Source organism: Oncorhynchus mykiss, chromosome 17, assembly GCF_057628025.1.
Source record: "Oncorhynchus mykiss isolate SJ-2025 chromosome 17, ASM5762802v1, whole genome shotgun sequence".
Lineage (NCBI taxonomy): Eukaryota > Metazoa > Chordata > Actinopteri > Salmoniformes > Salmonidae > Oncorhynchus > Oncorhynchus mykiss.
This window is the reverse complement of record NC_143038.1, coordinates 34,380,830-34,392,029: the sequence shown is the minus strand read 5'-3', so window position 1 is coordinate 34,392,029 and position 11,200 is coordinate 34,380,830. Positions and strand designations below refer to the sequence as shown.

Genomic DNA, 11,200 nt, shown 5'->3' with positions numbered 1-11,200 from the left:
AAACAAATACTACCAATACAAGACAAACAAGAGTAAGAATATACGTTAGTTTTAATCCATACAATTGTACTAATTATATTATATTTAAACATCAATCTTGAGTTTTGCTACTCGAATCTGATGTTGACACTCTCAAGTTGAATCTGTAAAACAGGGAAGTCAAGTGACATCGCAAATTCTCAAGCACCAAGAAAAGTGGGGAAAGGTTGGTTGGTCGACACGAAGCTAAATATGAGCAAGACATAGTGGATCTGTAATTGCACATTAACCGTGAATTACGGTGAGTTTGTGGTCACTGTTTGACAAATGACTTGATCTTATAAAATATATCTACACCTGTTAGTAGCTAAGTTAGCTAGCTAGTAACCCTAGCAGAGACTCATTTTCGTAAATATCTGACCCTAGCCACTTAGCTAGCTTTATTTCTTCACCCCACTGCTGCAACTGACACTCATTTCTGGATTCACTGGGGCTCCCGAGTGGCGCAGCGGTCAAAGGCACTGCATCTCAGTGTTAGAAGCGTCACTACAGACCCTGGGTCGATTCCTGGCTGTATCACTAGCGGCCGTGATTGGTATTCCCATAGGGTGGCGCACAATTGGCCCTGCGGCGTTAGGGTTTGGCCAGGGTAGGCCGTCATTGTAAATAAGAATGTGTTCTTAACTGACTTGCCTAGTTTAAAGGTTCAATTTATGTGCGCATGACAATAATATCAACAAACAATTCAGAGGTTGAAAACGTTGGGACAACATCTAAGCAGGCAGAGACATATGTCCTTAACATAAAACTACAAATGTAGAGAACGCGTCAACGAAGTTCAACTCGATGTCATTTTTTGTTGTTGTTGCTTACAGTTCATGTGGGCCTCTGAATGCTTGTGTTGACATTGACATGGTGTATATTTTTGACCACAGTCCAAGGCCAAGTTCCGCTATATCATCTGGATTGTTTGTGTAACTTCTGTCTGGGGCTTTGGAAGTGCTGTTTTTCCCAACCTCCGAGGGAATATGAGTTACACAGCAACAAACCGAAGACTAGAGGCACTGTCCCTTCTAAAATAACTGTTGACCTGATTCATTTGGACCACGTTTGTCATGGGCACCACGCTGAGTGAGCCTTGCATCTACGACAAGCTGTCAGAGAGCATCGATATTCTCCGCCAGTCGGGGTATCGCTATGGCATGTCAGAGAGGGAGATCGAGAAGTTTATCAAACAAGTCCTGGAGACCAACGAGCCTCGACGAGACCCGCCACAATTCCCTATCCTTCGAGCCACTATCAAGGTAAGATGTGCACACACACACACGTGGTGGCCACAGATCATATATCAAGCAATGGGACTTTCGATGTCCATCAGCTAATCATATGCCAGTCAACATATCAAAAGCACATTGCAGGGATTGTCATTAAGGTTTAAGGTCATTAAGGTTTGAACCCCATTGAGCAAGTCAGGAGCATTTTTTTGGTTGCCGGAAGATTATGATCACTTGCCTGAAAATGTAAAGTGGCTATTCACCTACACACGGGAGGACCCAGCAAGACCAGACTACCCTTAATGTCAATCTCTGCATTGATCAACCATCCTCTCACAGTCCTCATCTCCTTACTGTAGTTTGTGGTAGCGGTAGGCTTTCTGTTGGTGGTGGTGCTGGCCTTCACCTACCCCCAGACTCGGCCCCAGCTAGGTGTGATGTACACGGGGGGACACAACTGGTCCTCCCCCCTCAGCCATGTCAGACTACTAGCTCTGCCCATCGCCAAGAAGTACAACCTGCAAGGTACAGCTACTGAGGGAAAATACCTATGTTAAACACTAGTTGTTCACTATAGATGGATCTTTGTTCCTAGCCAGTGTGTGTGTAATAACAGCTTCCGGACTGTCTCTCTCCTGTAGGTTTCCATGAGTGGTGGAGTGTGGGGCCTCTGCGGCAGGGCCTGGTCAACTGTTCTGGCTGTGCAGAGGTCTCCTCTGTGCTGGAGGTCCCTGAGACCCTCAGAGAGTCTGTAGCCATGCGCAGGGGGCCACAACATGTGCTGCTTAAGGTACGACCACCACTGCAAGTAAGAATTTCAAGTAAGAATTTAAAGTAAGCATTTCGTTGGTCGATGTATACCATGCGTGTCCCGTACATACTGTATGGCTAATAAAACTTGAAACACTAACACCATACAAATTTACTCAAATATACATTTTAGTTCAACAGCAAAACAGCAATATCACTGAAAGGAAATGTTTTTGTTAGACTGAAAATCTTAGTTAGACTGGAAAAACAACAATGTACCTGAAAGTAAGTGTCCAGTCTGCTTATTGTTTACAGGTCCATCACAGCATGCAGCATATACATATTGTGCTAGTTCATTTAGCTAACATCGGCAGTCTTTTCTGCCCTGTGCCGACGTCTGTCCCCTGTCTTTATGCAGGGTGGGGAGTATCTGTGCATGCAGAGGCAGCAGCTAGAGGAGCTCTACTCCGCGCACTCCGGCTCCATGAGTATACTAGTGGAGAAGGACAACTTACTGTCACATGACGAGGGTTTTCCACAGGGCCCAGCAAACTTCACCCTGCTCTGGTACACACACACTTACACATATAGATGCACACACTAACGCATATATGCTGCTCTTTAATTATTTGTTACTTTATTTTTTTTATTTTTGTAGGTATTTGTCTTAACTGCATTGTTGGTTAAGGGCTTGTGAGTAAGCATTTCACTGTAAGGCCTGTTTTATTCGGCGCATGTGACAAATAAAATGTGATATAGATACAAACACACACACTTGCGTGCAGATATGCACACACAGAGAAACCCAACCACACCCACAAATGCATATGATTTAGTAAACAGGTCTCAAGGAAGGAAGAAAATAAGGATGCATTTGTCAGTGTCCTCCCCTTCTTTCTCTAGGAGGTTTACATCTGTGGCCAGAGAGAAGGTGTTAAGGTGGCTGTTCCCCAAGGCTGAGCTATGTCCCCTACTGGACAGCGCCGGAACAACATTGCAGCGTTGCCTGGTCACGCATAGTGCCAACTCTCAGAGCAGAGTGAGTCTGGCCTCTAACGAAGTCCAAATAGACAAGCATGTACGTTGCCTTCGGGAAAGTATTCAGACCCCTTGACTTTTTCCACATTATGTTATACTAAAATGGATTTAAAAAAATCCTCAGCAATGTACACACAATACCCCATAATGTCACAGCGAATACAGGTTTTTAGATTTTTTGCAAATGTATAAAAAATAAAATAAAACAGTTACCTTATTTACACTAGACCCTTTACTATGAGGCTCGAAATTGAGCTCGGGTGCATCCTGTTCCCATTGATCATCCTTGATGTTTCTACAACTTGGGGTCCACCTGTGGTAAATTCAATTGATTGGACATGATTTGGAAAGGCACACACCTGTCTATATAAGGTCCAACAGTTGACAGTGCATGTCAGAGCAAAAATCAAGCCACGAGGTCAAAAAAATGGTACGTAGGACTTCGAGACAGGATTGTTTGAAGGCACAGATCTGGGGAAGTTTGAAACCAAGACTCCTAGAGCTGGCCGCCAGGCCAAACTGAGTAATCGGAGTGTGGACTAGATATAGTCCTTGGTTCACTCCAGACCTGTCTGCCCTTGACCAACACAAAAACATCCTGTGGCATTCTGCATTAGCATCGAATAGCCCCCGTGATATGCAACTTTTCAGGGAAGTTAGGAACAAATATACACAGGCAGTTAGGAAAGCTAAGGCCAGAAATTTGCATCCTGTAGTACTAACTCAAAACATTTCTAGGACACTAAAGTCCATGGAGGATAAGAGCACCTCCTCCCAACTGCCCACTGCTCTGAGGCTAGAAAACACTCACCACCGATAAATCCACTATAATTGGGAATTTCAATAAGCATTTCTCTACGGCTGGCCATGCTTTCCAGCTGGCTACCCCAACCCCGGTCAACTGCCCGGCACCCTCCTCAGCAACCCGCCAAAGCCCCCACCATTTCTCCTTTACCCAAATCCAGATAGCTGATGTTCTGAAAGAGCTGCAGAATCTGGACCCCTACAAATCAGCCGGGCTAGACAATCTGGACCCTCTCTTTCTAAAATGATCTGCCGAAATTGTTGCAACCCTTATTACTAGCCTGTTCAACCTCTTTCGTATCGTCTGAGATTCCCAAAGATTGGAAAGCTGCCGCAGTCAACCCCCTCTTCACACTCTAAACTCTAAACTCTAATGTCTGGTTAGACTGTAAACTCTCCTTCCAGACTCACATTAAGCATCTCCAATCCAAAATTAAATCTACAATTGGCTTCCTATATCGCAACAAAGCATCCTTAATTTATGCTGCCAAACAAACCCTCGTAAAACTGACCATCCTACCGATCCTTGACTTCGGTGATGTCATCTATAAAATAGCCTCCAACACTCTACTCAACAAACTGGATGCAGTCTATCACAGTGCCATCCGTTTTGTCCCCAAAGCCCCATACACTACCCAGCATTGCGACCTGTTCGCTCTCGTTGTTTGGCCCTCGCCTCATACTCGTCACCAAACCCACTGGCTACAGGGTATCTTCAAGTCTCTGCTAGGTAAAGCCCCACCTTATCTCAGCTCACTGGTCACCATAGCAGCACCCACTCGTAGCACGTGCTCCAGCAGGTATATCTCACTGGTCACCCCCAAAGCCAATTCCTCCTTTGGTCGTCTTTCCTTCCAGTTCTCTGCCTCCAATGACTGGAACGAACTGCAAAAATCTCTGAAGCTGGAGACTCATATCGCCCTCACTAGCTTTAAGCATCAGCTGTCAGAGCAGCTCACAGATCACTGCACCTGTACATAGCCCATCTGTAAACTGCCCATCTATCTACCTACCTCATCCCCATACTGTATTTGTTTATTTATCTTGCTCCTTTGCACCGCAGTATCTCTACCTGCACATTCATCTTATGCACATCTACCATTCCAGTGTTTAATTGCTATATTGTAATTACATTGCCAACATGGCCTATTTATTGCCTTAACTCCCTTATCTTACCTCATTTGCATTCACTATATATAGACTTTTTGTTTTATTTTGTTCTACTGTATTATTGACGATGTTTTGTTTATTCCATGTGTAACTCTGTTGTTGTATGTGTCGAATTGCTATGCTTTATCTTGGCCAGGTCGCAGTGGAAAATGAGAACTTGTTCTAGCCTACCTGGTTAAATAAAGGTGTGTGTGTGGGGGGGAGAATTGGGGGGAGAAGGGCCTTTTGTCAGGGAGGTGACCAAGAACCAGATGGCCACTGACAGAGCTCCAGAGTTCCTCTGTGGAGATGGGAGAACCTTCCAGAAGGACAACCATCTCTGCAGCACTCCACCAATCAGGCTTTTATTGTAGAGTGGCCAGACGGAAGCAACTCCTCAGTAAAAGACCCATGACAGCCCAGTTGGAGTTCGCCAAAAGGTACCTAAAGACTCTCACCATAAGAAACAAGATTCTCTGGTCTGATTAAACCAAGATTGAACTATTTGGCCTGAATGCCAAGCATCACGTCTTGGCGGAAACATGGCACCATCCCTACGGTGAAGCATGGTGGTGGCAGAATCATGCTGTGGTGATGTTTTTCAGAAACAGGGACTGGGAGACTTGTCAGGATCAAGGCAAAGATGAACAGAGCAAAGTACAGAGAGCTCCTTGATGAAAACCTGCTCCAGAGCGCTCAGGACCTCAGACTGGGGCGAAGGTTTAACTTCCAACAGGACAATAACCCTAAGCACACAGCCCACACAACGCAGGAGTGGATTCGGGAAAAGTCTCTGAATGTCCTTGAGTGGCCCAGCCAGAGCCCGGACTTGAACCCGATCGAACATCTCTGGAGGAACCTGAATAGCTGTGCAGCAACGTTCCCCATCTAACCTGACAGAGCTTGAGAGGATCTGCAGAGAAGAATGGGAGAAACTCCCCAAATATAGGTGTGCCAAGCTTGTAGCATCATACCCAAGAAGACTCAATTCTGTAATGGCTGCCAAAACTGCTTCAACAAAGTCTGAATAGTTATGTAAATGTGATATTTCAGGTTTTGTTTTTATTAGCAAATACATTTTAAAATTAGGCTGTAACGTAACAAAATGTTGAAAAAGTCAAGGGGTCTGAATGCTTTCCGAAGGCACTGTATGTTTGTTATGGTGTTTGTCTTGATTCAGCTGTGTGCTGTTACAGTGGTATTGTGCGTGTGTGTTTCAGGGGGTGCGAGTGCTGGGCTGGCTGGTGGTAGGAGAGGGCCTGCCCACAGTTAGAGTGCTCCCGGTCCACCACTGTCAGAAACACTGCAGCTCCTTCAATCTCTGGCTGGGACCTGGAGATATGGGTGAGAAGAACACACACACACACTGCAAGTATACTGTGTAATATTGTAAGTATACTGTAACCATTGTTAGTTAATTATTTGAATTGTGTCTTTGTGCTAGGCAGTAACCAAAGCCTGATTTAGACCTATACAAATTTGCATTTAGTTTGACCTCATTGTGACCTTTGTGCTTTGACCCTGCCAGTGTACGCTGACCCGCTTTACTGGCAGATGGAGCTGTTCCCCGGCCGAGACCAAAACATAGTTTGTGACGGCTCCACTTTCTGAGGGAGGAGAGGCACAACCGAATGGGAGGAAGACAGAGGGAGAGAGTGAAGGGTTCTGTCATACAGAACTCTTGAAACTCCATTCCGGTCTTGACATCTGCATACTGGCTGAGTATCACTTCCTGTAGAGTCCGAGTGTGATTGGAACCTTTTAACCGTCCCTTGCAGGCTAGTCCCGCCCTCCTCTAGGTATGGGAAAGCACACTCACCACAGGCACAATATAGACTAAAGAAATCTGAACACCTCTCATCTCCCCTACCCTTCTCTGGCCTAATACCAAACTCCTCTCTAGCCCCTACTTGTGCCTCTTTGTTGATATCCCTTCGCAGATCTAAGACAACAGGATGGTTGTAAGCAGGGAGCGACCACTCTCAGGCTTGGAGGTGTGTGTCTCGATGAGGAAGAGGCTGGAATGTTCTCAAACTCGGACTGTTTGCCTCAGAGGAAAAATGGAGAGAGTGACTGATTTAATTTTTTTGAACATCAGAAGGTGTTGCCTCTGTTTTGTTCAGTTGGAATGTTCAAGATTGTTTTGGTTATGTTTTTTAGTTGTGATCAAATCACACCGCCACAACAGGAAAAATGGGACAGTTTTGTGGCTCTGCCCTCCCTTCATCTACTCACTCTTATACCGGACCGTATTCATCACCTAAGTTCAACATGTCGCTGCTAGTGTAACAATGACAGTTGGTTAGGAGGATGTATGAAATTGATTTGTCAGTTTAGGGAATTGCATTTGATTACTGAAAGTGCAGATATTGTATTTAATATATAGTTGATGATAAGTGCTTGTGCCATAATTTCAGAAAGACTGAAATGCTATTTCTTAAGGTTCTTTTCACTAACTGTTTTTGTTTTGTCAATGCTTTTTTCCCCTGTCATCCAGTCTCCCGCGTGAGCACTAACAAGCCAGAGTTTGTTTTAGTGATGTCACAGTGTTTGTTGTTTTGTCACTAACGCTATAGTCCCAGTCATTATTAGATAAAACTTTGCGGCCCTGCCGCTTATGGGGAAAACAGCCTGTAGTTACCTAGGTTACCCCATTGGTTCAGAGCCAAAACATTTTTAAAATGCAATTTTATTGTTGTTTCAACATTGCTCGCCTTCTCACTACTTAGAAAAAAAAACTAATATTCTAGGGCTTCCCTCATGCGCCTTTACATGATGGTGCTAGCAGCTGAGTGAGTGCTACCGGCTACCGACCGGAACATTAAGCTAGCCAAGACAAACAAGACAAAACAAACAAAAAAGTAGTGAGTGGCGTTACAAACGGACTATACTAAACAAGTTAAATGTCTTACCGATGATTAAATGTTTTCCACACACAGATACCTTTTAGCCTACTTGGACACCAGGTCCCCGCATCTCCCACGCCGAGAATAGCCTGAAGCCACAGGGCTCTTCTCGCAGGCTCCATTTCCCTGTGTGGGAGCATTTGGATCCGCTGGTCGTGATTTTTGACCTGGTTACATGTACATTGAGCAACACAGCAGATTTTCTCTATGTTTTGTTATTTCTGTTTACCAAAAAAATTGATAACAAAGTTGGCTCTTTTACACTGGGGGTCAATGGGAAATACGTTTTGTTTTCCCCAATTTGTGGGCATGGTTGGGGGGAATTCCTTATTATTATGTGAATAGCGACATGGACTATCGATGTTCAGAGATTTGATCCGGTTCTATTGTCAACATAGTGTTTATAGGGTTATAGACCATTGTCACATTATGGCCTTATTGTTAAGCTATATTTTAACATTTTAAATGAATCTGTTTTTCAGCTTTCCTGTTGGAGCTGCCTTCTTTTATCATTATTTATTGTTTCAAGTTCAAATGATGTCCATGTACTGGAACCTAAGCTATTAAGTGGTTGTTATTGTCATCTCTTCATGACTGTGGATGCATTGGCATGTACTACTGCCATATTGCATAATACATACTATGAATGCATCTGTTCTTTTGGTAGTACACATGTCTAATTCCCTCCTTTGAATGAACTCTGAGGATTGTGCCAAAAATAGTATATTGAAGAAGTTCGATATATATATATTTTTTTTTTACCAAATCTTTAAAAAAAAAACATCTTTAAATGGCATGTTAGAAGGGTCCAGACATTTTCTTTGCGATTTCACTTGTTTTTGAGGAACTTATCCAAAATATAATATTGAAATTGCTGAGACAATTTCATGTGTACATCTAAAGGGGTAAGTTTCTGGGGTAAGTTTCTCAAAAACAAGTGAAATAGCAAAAAAGTTTCTGCACCCTTCCATAACATGCCATTTATATCCACCCATCAAAGTTCTCTGGGTGGATATAAATTAGAATCCACACAAAGTGGCTCTCGGTTTCTCTCTCCTGTCTGAAACCCAGTTGGGTGGGTGAGATATCTTTACCATTACATCTTATTTGACACTCAAAATATAGTTGTGGTTCAAGGCCCTCGGCTTTGACCAACCAATATCACCTCCTTCCTAAACCTGACACATTTCCCTTGAGTTCAAGCTTGCCTTTTTCATATCACGCCTTTCTTATAGTGCACTGTATGTCATTGCATATATTATCCTAGCTACAGATTGTATGCCAGATAATGTGATATAACCAAATATTTTTGGGGTCCAGTAACCAGAGACTTTTTTATAATAGGTTATATCACATTATCTGGCATACTATCTGTAGCTAATATTCTGCCTGTTTTATTTTCTTTTTCTGTTAGCAAGCTCAAGGCTACTTAATTTGGTGTCCTTCAAGCAGTCCACTGTGGGTTCTTTGTATTGAAAACGGGGCAATGTATATCACTGGCTTTAAATGTGATTACTTTGGTGAAAGCGGCAATTCAACCTTTTCTTATTGGCTTTGAACAATAGTTTTGTATGATCAAATTGCAATGTGAGTCAAGAATTGGACACTTGTTTTGGTTGTGTGTGCTTAATAGGTGTCATGGAAATCAACACTTTAGTTTGACTATTGTATTTTTGATATCCCTTTAAATCATGATGTTATAAAATGTGCAATAATTTCCATGTTGGATCTTAAAATCAGAGAGCATTATATCAAATAGTTTGCTTTCATGCACCCCTGTGTCGTCTCTGGCTTCTTTTAATGTGATGCCAAGCTATTATCAAATCGATTATGTGATTTGAATTAAGCCACTCGTTAATAACCTGGGGCACCACGGAAGAGTTTGTTTATATAGAGTGGCTATCTCCCAAATCCATTCTTAAATAGTGGCAGGTAGCCAAGTGGTTAAGAGTGTTGGGCCAGGAACCAAAAGGTTGCTAGATCGAATCCCTGAGCTGACAAGGTAAAAATCTGTCGTTCTGCCCCTGAACAAGGCTGTTAACCCACTGTTCCTAGGCCTTCATTGTAAATAAGAATTTGTTCTTAACTGACTTGCCTAGTTAAATAAAGGTGAAATCATTTTTTTTAAATACATGGTCTTTTATATCAATAGCAGTCAATCAGTCATTAATTATTATTTACATAATATCAGTCTCATCTGAAAGTTGTAAAATTCTTGGTCCTCTACGAACTCAGCCTTTACTATGAATCATCCATCCACATTTGCGCAATTATTTATTTACTAACTAATTAAACAATTACAGAATATACAATACATAATAACTTTATACAGTAAATACCATCCCTAGTGGACTAAACAAAAAGAGTTTTGTTATAACACGATAGATTCAGAGATAATAAAGGGGAGGTTCAGAAGGAAGACTAAGGAATGGGTCACAATCGGACATGGGAAGCTATTCTCACAAATACCTATGCCACTAATGATCTCTCGTTCGGAGAAAGGTAATGCATTGTATTTATGTGAAGCTGCCTTCGATAGTTGAGCTGGTTTGCCCAACTGGGCTTTGGTTTGCCCAGTTGATGTCGCCATTGTCCTTTGTTGATTCTTCTGGGTCAATGTTCTTACTAGATTTGCTACCTTTTCAGCTGCAGTCTGTTAGGCTGTAATCTAGGACTCACTTCTTGAGTGATCAATAGTTCAGAGTTCATACCATTTCAAGTGTGGAGCAAGCTCATGTTCTGGCCTGTAGATTGGAAATTACAATTAGCCCTTTTTAAACATGAGGACCTCACGGTATTTGGAACTGAGGTGACTTTTCATCACAGGAGCTTATATTCTAGAGTGGAAAAGGGGTTGGTTCATCATATCCAACCAATGTCTATTCACTTGGGCGTGGTTACTGACTGGGCACAAGTTACCAAAAACAAAGATTTTCATTTTAGAAGACGAAATCACTATCTTTTCAAAAGTATTCTTATACTTCGTTAGACATTTTATCCCACATTCAGATGCAAGCCTCATAACTGAGGAACCTGTCTAAACAGAGTTAGGGTAATGTGGCTGTGTTGTATTTCATGAGGTCACAAACATGAAACAAAACAGACCGGGTCGTAGCTGGCTTCTCCACTGACCATTTATTTCCACATTCTCTAAATTAGGAATAACGTTTAATTCTCCAATTCGGGAGGTAGGAGTATTTGGCGGGAGAGTCCCTTTGTCTTACTGTGACACTCTCCATACTGCATGTTGCAAGGGAGAAGAGGGCCTCTGCCAGGAATGTATGGAGCTGTTGCAAAAAC

General features: G+C 42.7%; 1 protein-coding gene across 10 annotated transcripts; it reads left to right on the top strand.

Moving 5' to 3' along the window:
* Positions 1-125: 125 nt before the first annotated feature.
* c17h6orf89 (chromosome 17 C6orf89 homolog) lies at positions 126-10,029 on the top strand. 10 transcript variants are annotated; one of them, XM_021568738.3, is made up of 8 exons: positions 126-280; positions 915-1,283; positions 1,613-1,778; positions 1,895-2,043; positions 2,422-2,570; positions 2,907-3,042; positions 6,215-6,338; positions 6,523-10,029. In XM_021568738.3, exons 2-8 carry the CDS (start codon positions 1,095-1,097, stop codon positions 6,603-6,605), a joined length of 996 nt encoding a protein of 331 aa, XP_021424413.2. In that variant the 5' UTR covers positions 126-280; positions 915-1,094; the 3' UTR covers positions 6,606-10,029. The 10 variants fall into 10 exon arrangements, 8 of the variants coding, with proteins under 8 accessions (XP_021424413.2, XP_090061436.1, XP_021424412.2 ...); XM_090205310.1 differs by having other exon boundaries at positions 129-280; positions 2,907-3,081; positions 6,523-8,557; XM_021568737.3 differs by having other exon boundaries at positions 130-280; positions 1,895-2,061; positions 6,523-9,673.
* The last annotated feature ends 1,171 nt before the right edge of the window (positions 10,030-11,200 follow it).